The sequence below is a fragment of the Lepidochelys olivacea genome (genome assembly GCF_965140295.1).
Source record: "Lepidochelys olivacea isolate rLepOli2 genome assembly, chromosome: 3".
NCBI classification, from domain to species: domain Eukaryota; kingdom Metazoa; phylum Chordata; order Testudines; family Cheloniidae; genus Lepidochelys; species Lepidochelys olivacea.
The window spans coordinates 12143281-12161619 of NC_140413.1; the positions used below are offsets into that span (position 1 = coordinate 12143281).

The 18339-nt window shown below is 44.6% G+C and overlaps 1 protein-coding gene across 3 annotated transcripts in view; it reads left to right on the forward strand.

Moving 5' to 3' along the window:
* The window catches only part of PKHD1 (PKHD1 ciliary IPT domain containing fibrocystin/polyductin), a 433326-nt gene that overhangs the window by 56573 nt on the left and 358414 nt on the right, over nucleotides 1-18339 (forward strand). For 2 of the 3 annotated variants that reach the window (XM_084623857.1, XM_084623855.1), the window contains exons 25-29: nucleotides 2545-2667; nucleotides 5208-5313; nucleotides 8420-8698; nucleotides 11803-11933; nucleotides 13799-13973. In XM_084623857.1, coding sequence (XP_084479983.1) covers nucleotides 2545-2667; nucleotides 5208-5313; nucleotides 8420-8698; nucleotides 11803-11933; nucleotides 13799-13973 — 814 coding nt within the window. The remainder of the gene's footprint in view (nucleotides 1-2544; nucleotides 2668-5207; nucleotides 5314-8419; nucleotides 8699-11802; nucleotides 11934-13798; nucleotides 13974-18339) is intronic. The other variant, XM_084623856.1, reaches the window with a different exon arrangement.

The window sequence follows — 18339 nt, forward strand, 5'->3', positions numbered from 1 at the left end:
AATCTGCCAGCCAGTATGTCTGTGATGACAGGATTCATTTTCATAAAGGTTTTATTCACCTAGATCTCTCGGGAGACTCCCGACAAAGGCTATTATTGAGAGCAGTAACTCAATAAGTTCCAGAGTGGTTAGATGGTTAAGAAAAGGAACCGCAGTTATAGTCAAAGAGATAAAATTATAAAGCCATCAACCCTCATGCTTTGAACCGTAAGCCTGACCTCAGGCTTAACTGCCCCGTGTTCCACAGTGTTGCAGAGGAAGGGCCCACTGATGTGGGCGTTGGACCTGTGCTAGTCACAATCATGTTTAAACATAGTTGCTGCAGGCGGATGTCTGGCATGGGTCTCTGAGCAAGGTGGACAGGGTTTTTGTCTCTGAGAATTCTACTATGGAGTAACCCCCCCCCCAGGGTTTTATTACCTGAGTCTCACGTGGTTCTCAGACAAAAGTCCCTGTCCATGCTGGTCAGAGAAACCCTGAGAGGGAGGCCATGTGTAGGGGGGGCATGTGGCGTGATGTGCCCCCCAAGATTTTTCCCAGGGTGGGAATTGGGTTGCGCATGGCTGAGGGATGTATGCCTGGGAAAGGCACCAGCACCTAGCGCTCCCATTGAGCTCTGCTAGGAGGCACCTGGAGTAGGGAAGAGAGACCAGGCTGGTAGCAAAGCTCTGCCAGAGGGGGCCTGGAGAAGCCTGCTGAATCCTGTCCCTTCCTCGTCCGCAGCCACAGTTACCAATGGTAGTAGGTGTCCGAACCCTGCGCTGGCCTGCGCAATGCCTGCAGCGGGGAGGCAATGGAAGAAGTGGGGAAGGAGCTGTGAGGGGAGTGGGAGTGTTAGGGTTCCTTCCCCACTCTGAACCCTAGGGTACAGATGTGGGGACCTGCATGAAAGACCCCCTAAGCTTATTTCTACCAGCTTAGGTTTAAACTTCCCCAAGGCACAAAGTCTTTGCCCTTGGATTAGGTAAACGCTGCCATCATCAAGTGATTTACAAAACAAACAGGGAAAGGACCACTTGGAATTCCTATTTCCCCAAAATATCCCCCCAAACCCTTACACCCCCTTTCCTGGGGAGGCTTGAGAATAACCAAGATGAGCACAGACCAGCCTTGGATTTTTAAGACCCCAAAAAACTCAATCAGATTCTTAAAAAAACAGAACTTTATTAGAAGAACAAAAAAAGATAAGAGAACAACTCTGTAAGATCAGAATGGAAGATAATCTTACAGGCAGTCAGATTCAAACAGAGAATCCCTCTAGCCAAAACCTTAAGTTACAAAAAGACACAAACACAGGAATACACATTTCCTCCCACACAGCGAATTTCACAAGCCAAAACAAAGAAAACCTAATGCATTTTTGAGCTAGATTACTTACTAATTTTACAGGAGTTTGAGGACTTGTATCCTTGATCTGTTCCTGACAAAGGTATCACGCAGACATAGAATCATAGAATATCTGGGTTGGAAGGGACCTCAGGAGGTCATCTAGTCCAACCCCCTGCTCAAAGCAGGACTAATCCCCAATTTTTGCCCCAGATCCCTAAATGACCCCCTCAAGGATTGAACTCACAACCCTGGGTTTAGCAGGCCAATGCTCAAAGCACTGAGCTATCCCTCTGCCTTTTCCCCCTTCTCCAGATTTGAAAGTATCTTGTCCCCTCATTGGTCATTTTGGGTCAGGTGCCAGCCAGGTTACCTGAGCTTCTTAACACTTTACACGAAAAAGCATTTGCCTCTGGCCAGGAGGGATTTATAGCTCTCTATACAGAAAGGTGGTTACCCTTCCCTTTATATTTATGACAGGGAGCAACATGATGCTGGCTTGGAGTAGGCGTGGGAGGCATGGGGGGAGTGGGAAAGGGCCCAGAGGTGACATGTGGGGCAGTCACATGCCATCCCAGAAACTTTAAATCACGCCCCACCCCCAGTCAAGAATTATGTGTTGCCTCTGTCCAAGTCCTGTTTCAACAAACCTGCTCAAACATGGTCGTAGCTAGTATGGTCCTACTCTCAGTTTGGACAGGGACTAGGTGCATTACTGGGCTTTTACACCAACCTCTGAAGGATGTGGCATTGCCCCTGTCAGAGACAGCGTATTAGACTGAGATGGAGTATTGCTATATAGGGAATCCTGTGTACATTTCTTTGCCAATGTAAAGCCATAGCTAGGGAGTCAGGGTGGTCTGGTGCTGAAGACACGGGCCTCGGAGATGGAAAAACTGGGTTCAGTTCTGTGCTTCAGGGCAGACTCCCTGCGTGACCTTAAACCATGTTTCTTAATTTTTTCCCTCCGTTTCCCACCTGTAAAATGGAGACTGCAACATTGTGTTGTAGGATGCATACACTAAGATTGTGACGGGGCTTGGGTGCTGTGCCAATGGGGCCATATAAGCAGATACAGAGAACATTCCCATTCATTCATTGTAGCCCTTAGCTATATGAGTTCGAGTTGCTTATGAAATGATACACAACGTGTATAAGAAAAAATGATTTTATAAAGCTGAGAAAAAATTGGTTCTTCATTCTTTCACGCCATGCTAGGTCTCTGCTGAAAACCTCACAGGACTTAACCCAACCATTGCAGCTCGTGTGGTTTATGATGGCGGCGTATTTATTGGACCAATATTTGGGGACATGCTAGCTACGGCCAATAACCACACCCAGGTAGGTCACCAGCTGACCACAGTTTCCGTAGACTCATTGTGACTTGCTGTCTGACAGACAGATCTGGCCACCCTACACTTGCTGAACAGTGCTGCATTCCATGAGTCAGGCATTTAAATCAATGAGACTCAGCACAGATTAAGATACTACTAACCATGAGTAAGGGAGTGGGATTTTTCCTTGTGAGGCAGGGGCTTAGAGCTAATGATATATCTATGACTATGCCATTAAACCAAATGGACACTGGGTTCTATAGTGATAACTTCCAAACACTGTAGCAACGCTATATTAAACTGCAGTTTGGGGGCCATTATTTAGCAGGGTTTGAGGAAGGATGACCTAGTGAGCGGGTGTGATGTTCCCCTGGTGTTATCGGGACTGGTGATCTGCTAGATCACTCCAGTCCTCGACTCTGGGAGCCAGCCTTACCCTGCTCCGCTATGAGAACCCCCACTCCTGGGCTGTTCACGCACAGCTTCTGGCATATAAATTGCTCCCAGCGAGGTGAGTGAGCACTTTTGGCCAGCCACTGCTTGGATTGTGCAACTAGCGGATATCTCCAGTCCCAGACGCAACCCTAGGAACCTCCATCTTGCAGTGTCCAGTTATGCCTGCTGGACGCTGCAAACTTATATGAGTTCATCAATTTAACAAAGAAATTGATATGTACCAGGCTTGTTCTCCCAAGGGGAGTCTCTGACATGCTTCAAACCAAACACACTGCTTCAGGTAGAATAAACAAATTTATTAACTACAAAAGATAGATTGTAAGTGGTTATAAGTCAAAGCACAAGAAGTCAGATTTGGTCAAATGAAATAAAAGCAAAATGCATTCTAAGCTGATCTTAACACTTTCAGTGCCCTTACAAACTTAGATGCTTCTCACCACAGGCCTGCTGGTTGCTCTTCAGCTCTCCCCTTTGATCAGTGCTTCAGTCGCTCAATGTGGTGACTGTAGATGGAGGTGGAAGAGAAAGAGATGTTTGCCATGGTCTCTCCCTTTTATCATGTCCTTTCTTCCCTCTTGGCTCTTCCCCTCCCGCCCCCCTGTTTAGAGTCAGGTGAGCATTACCTCATCGTAGTCCCAAACTGACCAAGGGAAGGGTGGTGACTCACTCGAGAGTCCAACAGATTCTTTTGTTGCTGGCTAGGCCAGCGTCCTTTGTTCCTGTGAGGCTAGGTGGGGTTTGACCCATACATGCCCTGATGAGGTGTGAACTGCCCCTCTGCTCCTGGAGAGTTTTGCCTGGGCTTTTTTTAAGTCATGAGGACACATTTTCAGCCTCATAACTATATACATGAAATTACAACCTATAATGTTACTATAACAACAATGCTCAGTGCATCATGAGCCTTCCGAAGAAATCTGACATGGCAAACTTTGCATTGGATACCACACAATCATATTATAAGGATGAACATGGGAGTGCAGGGTGTTCTCCCAAGGTACAGAGTGTCACAGCGGGGTCCTAGCCTGGGACTTAAGAAACCCATGTTCAGTCCCCTGCTCTTCAACAAACTTCCTGTGTGACTGTGCTCAAGTCACTTAGTCTCACAATGTATCTGTTCCCCATCTGTAAAACAGAGACAATAGCACTCCCGTCCTTCACAGGAGCATTGTAGGAATAAATACATTAAAGCTTGTGAGGCTTTTGGATGCTGCAGTGCTTGGGGCCATGGATATACCTAGTGAGATAGAACATTATGGTTTTGTTACGCATGGGAGAAAGTTCCTCACTCAGATTTGTTGTTCATTTGAAGCATTGTCTTGGCTTGATTCTGATAGCAAATACCAAAACTCCCCTCTGATTTTAAAGTGTGGTTATAATGTTAAAAAAAAAAAGGGCCTGTAGAAGTTGCACATGCCAGTTCTTAGCTGCTTCCTGTATGTCTTTGACAATCTACTTTTGCTATCCGCACAGTCCAGTGTTTCCCTTCTGTTGGCCTGGGGGACCAGCAGGGTGGTGGGAGAAGGAGGCAGGTTCTGTTGCACCTTGTGCTTCACCAGGCCAGTTCAGAATGCAGACGTTTTTTCACGGGGGTGAAGCACTGCTAGAACTTGGGGTTTTCAGATTCCAAATGGAGCTTTGCAGCGCAAGCAGCTAAAAAAAAAAAAAAATTACGTTTGGACCTGTACGCTGATCAGACTTGATCTGGAATTTGTTATAAATAGGAGACCCCACAAAGTACTTTTCGGAGTGTAACAGCAGTTTATTCTAGCTCTCATATAGGGTCGGAGATGGATTTAGGGTAAATCCGAGCATTCGATCAACTGGGAGGATTGGAACAGGGAGGAGCTGTGAATATCAGTCAAAAGCGAGAAATGATCCAACAGGCACCTAGAGAGATTATCAGTATAGGCCCTGGCTTGCCTACAGTGAACCCTAGCAAACTTGGGCCATAAACTTGGGCCAAATTTGAAATGAAACCAGGCAAGTTTTGCAAGATTCTGGGTTTAATTGTCAACATTTTGTAGAGCTCTGTTAACAACCTGGGTCCCCTTCCCTCTTTTGGAATAACATTCTTCTCCCTCTCTTCAGGTGGTGGTTCTGGTGAATGATGTCCCAGCTAACTGCTCTGGTTCATGTTCCTTTCAGTATTCTCGGGAAGCAACTCCTTTAGTCAGCCATGTGGAGTATTCACTAGGTAACAGTATTTGCACTTCATGGGATGACTGAGCCATTACACGGTCAAAAGGGCCTCTCTGACATTAGAGATGGGCTCAAACCAAATATCTTGGGTCCAACCACCCCGGAACTTAGGACATTTTGGAATCTGTACCCAGTTCTGGATCTGAATTTTGCACCTGGCCCCTATTTCTACAATGGGCTAAAATAAAACCCTAGTTATGGGGGGAAAGCGCATGAACTTGGTGTTTTGGAATCTGCGTTCAGATATGAATTTTGTAGTTTGGATCCATCTCTTTTAACTGTGTCCCTTACAGCTTTTGGAATTGTGTACAGCTTTGCAAAGGTTGCTTACAGTACTACCATTCTGATTGTTGCTCCCTGTGACAGAGTGCTGGGCAACAGCAGCTGGGCCAGCACTCTGGTCACTGCAGCTCTAATTAATTACTCCAGAAGAGACCACATTAAGAAGAGCTGTGCCTAATTGATAGGCTGAGGAGAACCAAGAGGTTAATAATTAAGCCATTAGGCAGATGATACAAAAAGCACAGGAAGGAAGTGGGGAAATGGATCAGAGGAAGCAGAGAGAGAGAGACTGCTTTTCCCTGATTCTCTCAGGAGTTGAGGTCTCCCTGGGATTGTAGGTGTAACACTGTATAGAGTTTAAGGGTGGTGGAAACCAATATTGTAAATAAACTGCACGGCGTGTTTTACCAGCAAAAAGGTCTTTGAGCAGTTTGTAGACTTGAGCAGGAGCCTGCCACACTCCCTTTACACTGCATTGACATCATAAGCTTAGATTTCTGTTAACTTTTGGTGTTTGACTTGGTACCGCACAACATGCTGATTAAAAAATGTAAACGATATGAAACTAACATGGCACACATTAAATGAATTAAAAACTGGTTAACTGATAGTCTCAAAATGTAATGATAAACAGAGAATCATCATCAAGTGGGTCTGTTTACAGTGGGTCAGTTCTTGGCCCTAGGTTTTTTACCATTTTTAATAATGACTGGGAAAATAACAAAATCACTGTGATAAAGTTTACAGATGATAAAAATTGGGGGGTGGTAAATAATGAAGAGGACACGTCACTGATTCAGAGCAATCTGGATCATTTTATAAACTGGGCACAAGCAAAGAATATGAGTTTTAGTATGGCTAAATATGTACCTATAGGAATAAAAAATGTAGGCCATATATACAGAATGGGGTACTCTGTCATGGGAAACGGTGACTCTGAGAAAGATTTGGAGGTAGGGGTGGATAATCAACTGAACATGAGCTCCCAGTGTGACACTGGCCAAAAGAGCTAATGCGATCTGGGATACATAAACAAGGGATCTTGAGTATCAGGACAGAGGTTATTTTTACCTCTGTCTCTGTACCCACTGCTTTAATACTGGATCCAGTTCTGGAGCCCACAATTCAAGAAGGATGCGGAGAAATTGGAGAAGGTTCAGAGAAGAGCCATGAGAATGATTAGAAAACATGCCTTATGGAGATAGACTCAAGGAGCTTAATCTATTTAGCTTATCAAAGAGATGGTTAAGGGATGACTTGATTACAGTCTATCAGTACTTATGTGGGGAACAACTATTTCATAATGGGATCTTCAGTCTAGCAGAGAAAGGTTAAACACAAGCCAATGGCTATCAGTTGAAGCTAAACAAATTGAGACCAGAAATAAAGCATAAATTTATAACAGTGAGAGTAATTAACCACTGGAACAATTTACCAGGGGTTGTGGTGGATTCTCCACCACTGGCAATTTTTAAATCAAGGTTGGATGTTTTTCTAAAAGATGCTCTAGGAATAATTTTGGGGAAGTTCTATGGCCTACGCTGTACAGGAGGTCAGACTAGATGATTACAATGGTCCCTTCTGGTCTCAAAAAAATGAAGTCCCCTCCGGCCCAAGCAGCAGGGCTGGGAAGACCCCTGAACCTAAAGGGGAGCTCTTTTGTGGTAAGCCGATTGAACTAAATTGGACCCCAGGAGAAGGGGACTGTTGTTTAAAGACTCTGGGTGTGAGTGGTTTATTTCTGAACCCTGAGAGCAGAGAGCCGTGCAGGGCCACACGGGACCACAAGGAGGTGTGGTCAGGCTCATTGCCCCATGACACAGCCTGATCTTCAGCTGTTGTACATCAGCATAACTACACTGAAGTCAACCGAGTTATGTTAAATCACACCGGGATCTAGTCCAATAGAATTAAACTGATGGAGGCCATTTAATTTTATAGCTTTCTTATCCCAGAATATAATATATAAGATGGACCGAGTATCACAAAAGCAAGACTAGAGATGGTCAACAATTTATCTGAAAAAATTTACCTCTTTATTCAGTTCATCTGACAACAGATAATTGTGTGTGCTGTTCATCTGTTTGATGCACTGTCCAAGCAAACATATTTCAGCCTATAGATTGGTTGCAACCAATCTACTGCTCATGGTGTGTGATTGGTCACATAAGTCACACAATCTTGTTCCTAATTCCTACTACAACTCCCATGAGGCAATGTGTTGCTATGGAAATGCAGCTAAATGTCCTGCTGAAGGGATTCCAAATGAAACTTTTTGGGTCAGTTCATGAAAATGAAATATTCCAATTTGGATTGAATGTTCCCGTGGAAAAAAATAAGTTTTGTGGGAACTGCATTTTCTGTTAGAAAAACATTCAGATGGAAAATTCCTTATCTACTCTGTTCTCACACGGTGTCTTGCAGCCCTCACCTAGCTTTAGCGGAGACCAGAAGAAGGTATAGATTCGAGATGGAGGAAAACGATAAACATAGGAGACCTCTGTTGTTTGTAGTGTGGTAGTATCTATGAACCATCATGGGTCAGGACCCCAATGTGCTAGGCACCATATGAGATCACAGTAAAAGTGCAAGAAAAGAGACAATAGGTGAATGTGACCGACTCGGGAGGAGCAGAGGGAAACAATTTTTTACATTGTGATGACGATAGTTTTGCTAGGCACTCGTATAACTAGGGTGATGAGACTGCCGTAAATGCTTAGGCACAGTTAGCCTAAGCAGCTTCGTTGTTCTTGGGAAGCAAATTTGGGTGTCATTACTTAGCAACAGATTTGTAATTTTGTTTTAATTTATCCTTCCAGCTGACAGACTCCACGCTAGAGTTTATATCACAGGGTCTGGCTTTGCTGGGGGCAGCCAAGCACTGCAGATAGAGGTGAACCACACGACCTGCCAAGTCATGACTTCAAATCAAACTGGTATAGTTTGCTGGATGAACGTATTACCAATGGGACTGTACCAGGTTACATTACTGGTGAGACCGTATGGGTTTGCTCGCAATGCCAGCAAAGGACAGGGCATCTACCTGAGAGTTAAGCCCAGGCTGGAAGCTATTGAACCTCCGACAGCTTCAGAGATTGGTATGTCTGAATTCAATATAAGCTCTCACATGAATATCTGCCTTTAGCATTATTGTTTTCAATAGGGTGTTTTTTCAACATTTGTATATGGGGCTTTAGCGGCTCATCTCTCCACCTGACATGGGAGTGACCAGGCACATTACATGTGCCCAATGGAGTAAAGTTTAATTTCTAGGGGCAGTGTTTCTCAGGAAGATGGCAGCTGGCTCTGGCTCTTCACTGGGGGTGCTACGTCTCCTGGCTAGCTGTCTTGCAGTGCAGATGGATATGGGTGTATGCTACAGCTCTGGATAGTGGTGAGAGTTTCATGGGTAATTTTCTCATGTCATTTTGAATGCGGCCTGCGAAGTGTAATAAATTACTACATTGTGTACTTTGAGTGACCAAATGGAAATTGTGTCTCTGGCTAGCTACAAAATCTACTGAGAAAACCTCAAAAAGCAAAGCCCAAACCAATATTTTCCCTCTGACCTTTAAAGTATAAGAGGAAAAAGGAGGCCACTATCTCCTCTTTCTGAAAAAGAAACATTCCCAAGCTATTCATAGAGTTTAAGTCCAGAAGGCACCATTATGATCATCTAGTCTGACCTCCTGCATAACATAAGTCAGAGAATTCTACCAGGTGACTCCTGTATCAAGCCCAGGGAAGGGGCAGGGTAGATCCTGGGTTGCCCTTAGATTAAAAAAGTGATCTTGGGCGTAAAAAGGTTGGAGACCTATAGAGAGAATATTTTAGAAAGGTGTCCAATCTTGTTTTAAAGAACTTGAGTGAAGGATCTACCACATCCCTTGGTAAATTGTTCCAATGGTTAATCACCCTCGCTGTTAAACATTTATATCTTATTTCTAGCCTGCATTTATGCTTCCAGCCATTGAATCTCATTACAGCTTTCTCTGCTCAGTTGAAAAGTCTGCTGCTATCAGATGTTCTCCTTGTGTAGTTACCTGTAGTCACCTCTTAATCTTCTCTTTGTTTCCTAAAGTCTGGTACACCTCTGAAAGCTGACCAATATATCAGCTTCAGTTAGGGGTCTGGTTTCTTTCTACTGACCTAATCATACCAGGACAAGCCCTATTTTGGATGCAGTTATACTGGTATAAAGGTGCCTTATATTGGAATAGCTGATTGCTCTCTATATCGGAATAAGCTATACTGATATAAGTGAGACCCACTGGTTGGTGTGTGTTATAAGTTCCGCTCCATGCTAATCTGCAAAGGACATGAGTAGCTGCCGCCTCTAGGGGCAGAGGTTTGGCTCATTAGCTCAAGCTATTGTGACTCATGCATTGATCTGTAGGGGGTCTCCCATTCAATCCCTGGTGTACTGGCCATAAAGACAGCAGTCACAGAAGCACTTTTCTATTAGTATAACTGCTCCACACTGGGGGGGAGGGTTGTACAGCTTTGACTATACCAGTATAGTTAAACTATACTATTGTAGTTAAAGCAGTACAACACTTATCTGTAGACAAGCCTGTAATCTCTCAATGTAAGGCAAGCTTTCCAAACCTCAGATTGTTCTTGCAGCTATTTTCTGAAAGCTAGTCCATGGATCACCAGTGGCCTGCAAAACACTTCCTACTGGTCCCTGGAGAGCTGCCTGGTCACATGGTGTCAGTTTCTCCTGGTTTCCAGCTGCTACATCGCCTTAAAAGCCGCTAAAAATGCATTCAGTACTTCTCTAATGTTACTCTGCCATGTAAGAACTTTGGGAGTGGCCACAAGGACATTATTTGACCACTAGTGGGAGAGGAGGTGGCCTGGGCAGGCTTGATTGGCAGGGGAGGTGAGCCACATGGCAGTGAATGAGAAGGGAGATGGGTCCAGAAGACGCAGTGTCTATTAAAATGTGGTCCACTCTATGATGAAGTTGGAAGTCACCTTGCTGTGGAGTTCTTAACCTGGGGGTTGTGAACAGGCTTCAGGGGTTCACAACCCCAACCTCCTTTCCTTATGGCTAGATGGAGTGGGGGTCCCAGATGTTTCTGTTCTTACATGGATGGGGTCCTGGTACAGGGAAAGGTTAAGAATTGCTGCTGTACATCATTTAAAAAGAAGTAGGTACAAAGCTTTGGCCTTGTTTTTTTCCTCTCACTACACGCCCAGTAGTCCAACTCCTCTTCTGATTGCAATGATCTTTCACTCATTAAAAAGAAAAACAAGTATATTGTTATCCTACATTACACATGCTTTGAACATTTGTAATTGGAAAGAGTTACAGCTTCCATCTGTGTTTTTAATTTCTTCCATTAAAATGCCTCTCCAATTCTCTCAAAAAATGCACACATGATTTTGCATACGGATATCAGTGCAGATATCAAAACTTATGAGCATTAATGGATATAAAGTACACATGAATAGTGTACGCTTAATTTGGGGCTGTTTATCCTGCAGTCCCCACAGGAGAGACCTGGCTTAAGTTTTGAGTTGCGTTCCACTGTTGTAAACACAGGAAACTCAGACTTCTAGAGGGAGAGGCTACAGAGTATCTTCAAAAACAATGAGGAGTTCGGTAGCACCTTAAAGACTAACAGATTTATTTGGGCATAAGCTTTCATGGGTACAAACCTCACTTCTTCAGATGCATGGAGTGAAAGTTTCAGATACAGGCGTAAATATACTGATATATGAAGAGAAGGGAGGTACCCTACAAGTGGAGAATAAGTGTTGACAGGGCCAATTCAGTCAGGGTGGATGTGGTCCACTCCCAATAATTTATGAGGAGGTGTCAATACCAAGAGAGGGAAAGTTGCTTTTGTAGTGAGCCAGCCACTCCCAGTCCCTGTTCAAGCCCAAAGTAATGGTGTCAAATTTGCAAATGAATTTTAGTTCTGCAGTGTCTCTTTGAAGTCTGTTTTGAAGTTTTTTCGTTGAAGGATGGCTACTTTTAAATCTGTTATTGAATGTCCAGGGAGATTGAAGTGTTCTCCTACTGGCTTTTGTATGTTACCATTTCTGATGACTGATTTGTGTCCATTTAATTTTTTACATACAGACTGTCTGGTTTGGCCAATGTACATGGCAGAGGGGCATTGCTAGCACACAATGTCAGATATAACACTTTCTGTACGCTGCACTTACGATGAAATCATTGGTTTTGTAGGAGGGTGCACAGTGATCCTCCGAGGGACTGGTTTTGATGGGGTAAGCCTGGTGTTGTTTGGATCTCAGCCTTGTCCAATTAACACCAACACCAGCAACTCAGTAAGGATTGAATGTGAAGTTCCCTCTCGGGTAAGAAACAGCATTTCATACTTGTCCATGTAGCCCAGTGGGCTAGCTTGCCTTCATTATATTTACTGAGTTGCATCATATTCTGCTTTGCATTATATTCAGCAGTAATGCAAGAAACCTACAGGCCTGTATACTGTAAGACATTAGCTTCAGCAAGTTGGCATAAGGTTTGACACCTCTGATCTTTGAACAGATAAACGGCCCAATGGAAAATCCCCAAGTATTTGGGGAGCTGAAAATAGAGTTTAAGGGAAAATTCTGACCACAGGTAAATAATTCAGCCACAGAAGTGTCCTAGCAATGAACTGATGTACATAATAGCTACATGAGATACATTTAAGGCTAGCCTGCTTGCTTGCCTATATGTATTCCTTTTCTTATAAGTTTCTTATTTTCTTATAGGTTTGATTATTTGTTTTTTTATAATAGGTTTATGTTAGGGTATATTTTGGCTGTAACACAAGGGACCTGCAGGCCACATCCTGTATGGTGAGCTAAGGCAAAGTTAGCATACATGTGTCTGGGACCTTTCACCTAGATAAATGGAGCTAAAGCATAAGGTCCATATATGACTGCAACTTTTAACATAGAGGATACATTGAAATAGATTGGCATAGGGGCTTTCCTAAATTTAGACCCTTTTAAATGTAAAAGGTACACCACAACGTAGAGCGTGGAAAGAACTGAAATAACCAGTTAGGACAGAAATAGCAAATGTGATACCTAACCACAAAAGGGCCATGGTAACGAATTGACTTATGTAATAAGTTGAGATCATTGATATACTAACCTATAGGAAAAAGACTTTCCAACATCAATGAGGTGAGGAAATACAAATAAGGAGAAGGGAAAAATCCCCTACTGAATATGCATCAAACATAACGGTGTCAGTGTAACATATTATAAAAGAGACATCCCAGCCTAGGGGCAGTAGGAGAGAGAGAAGTAGTCCTTGGGAGGTGCCAGAATGATGGCCACTGGTGATGATGGGAAGGGTGATGATGAGGAAGATGATGGCTAACATTTTAGGTTGTTCTGCAAGGGCTGATGTGAGTATATGGATGTGCAGATGTACATTCTGTAGAATCTCTATCTACCTTACTAAGTTGGGGTGTTTGTGACTCTGCTAAATGTATTAATAAACTATATTTGTAAATATAAAAGAGTTCCTATATTCTGAGTGTTGCAACTCTACACATCAGGGTTCCCAACTATATAATAATTTAAATAATACTGGGCTTGATCTTGGGGCAAGAACCTGTCAACCTTCAAAGTGATAACTGGGGATTCTTAAGTAATCAATATAATTAATACATAATCTAAGATCAGGCTACACCCCTCTGGGGAGAATCAATTTGCAGGGGCGTGAGAGAGGCTCATGTGGCCCTTTCTTTTGTATCTGTATGTTCATCACTGGTGGATTGCTTGCAGGCTACATGTGTCCAAGTGGTTAAATGATGTTCCAAGTCAATGATTGCAAACACCAGGCTCAGTAGTGAAGCTTCACACAAACAGAAGTGGGACTAGCACTACAGACTTTTGGCTCCAGCAACATATGTCCATACCGTTTGCGCAAAAGGAGTCTCTCTGGCTGTTGTAGTAGTGTTAAGGCTCATATTCTCTGGAGGCACCCACGACTGAGCATCATAATCGCACACACTTGAGCAGAGGGCAGTGGTGGCCATACATGTTAGCACCTTGCCATGACCCGTCTTGGGTTCTACTTATGCTCTATGGATGCTTCTCTAGCTGATAAGCTCAGGTCAGGACATTAATGCCCTTAATCTTGCATGTAAGGGAAGGAGGTACTTGTATTTTACTAAGACATGTTAATCTCTGCTCTTTTTTCAAACTCTGTTTTCCAGGGGGATGAAGACTATGTTGTCCCTGTGACACTAACCGCTGGGTCCCAGTCTGCCACGTTCCCCGAGGTGTTTAAGTACGATCCTTCTTTAAATCCAGCCGTTGTATCGCTGAGCAGAAACAGAAGCACCACAGCAGGTGACAAAGCCAGAGTCTCGAGATGCAAAGAGATGGCAGGTGTAAAAATCTAACTGCTCTAAAAAGTTTAATTTTCCATTGTTGCCAACAACGCGGGCAGGGCAGAGGCACTAGGTGACCAAGAGGGCTGGGGATTGCTGCTTGCACATGGAGCCTTTTACTCCCAGGTCACCAGTTCCAGTCTGGCCTTGTTCAGTCGTGAAGACTCTTGCCATCTGATGGTGCCCCTGTGGCCCATGTGAGAAGAGTCGTTGGTTTCAGCTTAATATAGCTGGGTGTCCATATTTATAAACCATCATCACAGCTGGGTGTCCTGCTGGCATGGTGAGCAGTCCAGGGATGAGAATGGACCATAGAGACTGACCTATCCTTGTGTCCCTGAGGTAATCCAAATTCAGGGCATAGTAGCATGTGTGTAGTGTGGGGCCAGGAATGAGGAAGAACTTGCTTTGCTACTGTCCATACTATACCTGTAATAGGGGGTGTGATAACACACCTCTCATCACTTTTCATCAGTAGATCTCAAAGCACTTTTGAAAAGAGATCTGGCTGAAAAGTTTCTGATGAAACAGTATCTCAGGCCAGGATCGAATTTCTGGAAAGAGAGAGAGAGTAGCCCCCACAGACTAGTCAATAGCTCAGTGATTAGGGTACTCAGTATGATATGGGGAATTGAACATGGGTCCTCTGTCTGCTAAGTGACTGACTGAATGACTAGACTATTGGCTTTTCTGGGTGTCCTTTCTCTCTCTCTCTCTCTCTCTTTTTTTTTTTAAATGAAAAATCTCAAATAGGCTCATTTTCATTCTGTAATGGAACAAAACGGTCAAAACATCCAAATGTTTCAGTAAATGGAATTCTTGTTTTCTGGCCAGCCCTAGTAAGTATCATTAATCCCAATTTATAGGTGGGGAAACTGAGGCACAGGGCAGTCAAGTGACTTGCTCAAGGTCATCCAGCAGACCAGTGCCAGAGCAGCACCCAGGTCTCCTGAGTACCAGGCTCTATACCTTAGGCCATATTGCCTCTCAGAAAGCTTCAATTCTCAAGCCAGCCTCATACTGCTCCCCATCTGAGCACATTCCATGTAAAATCAATTGTTGTAGTGAACTTGTCCCTAGTGAACTTGATGGACTCTCTAGCATCTCCATTTTCAAGGCCAAAACTCTGCTTGGGGTAGAGTTTGCATGTTTAATTTATCTTTTATGAATTTCTTCTCTTTAAATGTTGTTGGTTGCTCAGAGTTGAAGGTTACATGGGGTGTCAGTGGTGTGAGTGTCACTTTTATTGTGGAAAGGCATTTCTGAAGGGGGAAAGGTTTCGCAGCCGACAGCCAGGCTCTGGATTTGCCTGATCTCCTCTGGCAGCTTGCTCCATGGCCAGCTCCAACACCTTCTGCAAATATGCAGTTCACTGAAAATAAAATAGTGGAGACCATGTCCCTCGGAAAACTTAGCCCATTGGATGTAAATATTTACTAACTTCATCTTCTGCCCCCATTATCACTTTTTTTCAGTTATCTTAAGTGAGTAGTTTCCTGATGCTGTAGCCTTTTGTTTTTAGCAAATATTTCCCGGGCCAGGAACATTAAAGGTGCTCACGCCAGCCTACTATATCTAGAACGTAACACCTCCTTTCTCTCTCTGAGGAGACAAGTATTGCCAGTCAGCAGCAGCCTGGTTATTGCCATGGTTATATATTGGGGTTGGACTGAATGATCTGGACCAAGAGGAAATTGGAGAGTGGGGAATCAGTTACTGACTGCAGAGCCAACACAGCGAGCTTAGTTTAGCAGACAAAGGTTAGAGACAGCCTTATAGCTTATAGACTTCAAGCAATAGCTTATAGATATTTGGCATGTGAGGTTGCAGCCCAAATGCAACGGGCAGGCGGTGTTGTGTTAGATAGATAGATAGGGAGCTGGACTGGAAGTCAGGTGGGTTCCAGTCCCAGCTCTCTTGTTGAGCTGCTCTCTGACAAGTCACTTCACCTCTCCTATCCATTTACCTGGCTTGTGTATTTAGGTTGTAAACTCTCTGAGGCAGGAGCTGTTGTAATACCGACAGTCCCCGGTCATCGGTGGGCAGGATCAAACTGGGGATCTCTGGAGCTTAGTGCATGAGCCTCTACAGCATGAGCTAAAAGCCAACTGCCTGTTAGCTAAGGCTGTAGAGCAGACTCATTAATCTCTCGCTCTGAGTGGTCTCGGTGCCACTAGATGGGACAGAACACCACACCCAGGAGGTGTGTGGGTTACACTGTCTCTTAGGATGTGTCTGTACCGCACGAAGGGCGGTGGGGTTCTGATCTCAGTGGGGTCTCAAGGTACTACTGTAATATAAATACCACTGCCACGTGTTGCCAGCCCAAGAAGATACCTGTGGTCTGAGATCCCGTTCTTGGGCAGGGGGACGTGTCTGAGTTTGACCTCACTCCTTGAGATTGCCCAGAAGACCATGTGATGTGGGACCCAATTCCAGGAGCACGGGCAGAACGTTGTCCGCAGCAGAACCGGAACCCAACCATTTCACAATCATCACAGCCCTATGGTATCGTTTCAGAGAGAGGGAACAGGAATGAAGAGTGGTGGAATAGGGAGGGGGAAAGGAAGAACAGACCCTCCCATCCCCACACCGTCCTGTCTCTTTCAGTTTTTTTCTTTTCTCATCTGTCTTTCGAGCCTATCCAATCTCTCCACTATGCACTAAAATAAAACTCCCCCTAGGCTCACCACCCTGGCTGGACGTAGCACCAATGCGAGAGGCGAGCTGATCACCTTCCTTACTGCACACACACAGTTTCTGTTCCATTTCCCTCTCCCCTTTTCATTTTCTAATACTGCAGAATGCCTAAATAAGGGAAAGTGTCCTTTATCGTCTGAATATTATTCAGATACGATAACACCAAAGGGAGATTTTTCTAGCCGCAGGCAGCACAAGTGTATGGAACTTCTTAATGTCATAGAATCTCATGAATGGTGATGGTACTGGGGGTTTAACCTCTTATTCAGAAGTCGGCTTTTAATATAATTTTCCTCCTATCATAAAAATAAATAAATGACACCAATGCCTTCCAGGCATTTTCGGATTAAGCTGACAATTGACCGAGAGTCCAAAGAGTTCAGGTCATTGAAAGTCTGTGAAGTTGTATATATTAAAGTTTCAAACTTTATTTGACTGTGATGGCACTGAGCCCACTTAGAGAGAGTTAAATGAGTCTGCTCTACAGCCTTAGCTAACAGGCAGTTGGCGTTTAGCTTCTACTGTAGAGGCTCATGTACTAAGCCCCAGAGGTTCCAGGTTCGATCCTGCCTGCCGACGACCGGGGTCTGTTGGTGTTCCATAAACAGGTTTTCAGTGAACTCTTCCCTGACATCTGGCGATGCACTGGGAGAAAAGACCTCAGGAGCAGATTGTATTTGCACAGACACACCGACTCTGCCTACGTGTTCAGCAGCCAGGACTGCTTTGCCAAAGTGATTGGTTTTGGGTTACAGTTCACTTTAGTATTGAATACAGGGCTAATGAAGTGTTGTTATCCTTATTGTATGAGTGTTGGGCAGCAGGACGGTACTTAGCCTGCCCTGATTGAAGGGGTCGCCCTAAACTGAACCTCACTTGCCAAGTGGAGGGGTGGGGGGGGTCGGGATGCCAAATCCCAGTGAGAACAAGAGTGGGTTGGGACAGATGTTCTTGTGGTGAGGTATGGACTCTGCATAAAGAATCCTAGACAACATTTGACCCTCCGCTCCCCTAAAGACAGAGCTGATGGAACCGTTTTTCTGCTCAGTTATTACTACAGCTGAGTTCCCTGATGGGCAGGTCTAGGGGCTAAGGCTTAGACCTGGTCTGGGGACAGTGCTGCAGTAAAAGACAATGAACAGGCAGCTGCCCAGAGGTTGCCCACCACCCAGTGAAATCACGAAGAGTTGAACTCAGTCAGAACGAGGCTAAGTGGGGGAACCTCAGGATACGGCATCACAGAAGTGGCAGCGAGCAGCCAGGGAAGGGTGGCAGAGATAACAGCGGCAGCTGTGTTGAGCCAGTTGCAGAGGTGGAGGTGTCATCTATGCCTGCTTGGGGGGGGGCATTCTGTCCCCCTTTTGTAGTGACTAGGCCAGATAGAGATGAGCCTGCTACAGCCTGGGCTAAGAGAGATGTGTCTTTTAGCTCAGGCAGTAGAGACTCATTGTATTAAGCTCCAGAGGTCCCAGGTTTGATCCTGGCTGCCGCCAACTGGCATCTGCTGGCATTACAGAGGCATTACTCAATGCCCCCTTCCCCTTTTTTCAGGGGTGGGAGGTGGACCTGTGCGAATGCATTGCTGAACTCTGGGTCTTCGCTGACTAAGGCAACCAACTGTGAGTGGGATGCAGTGGAGGAGAAGGGGAGTGGTGTGTTAAATG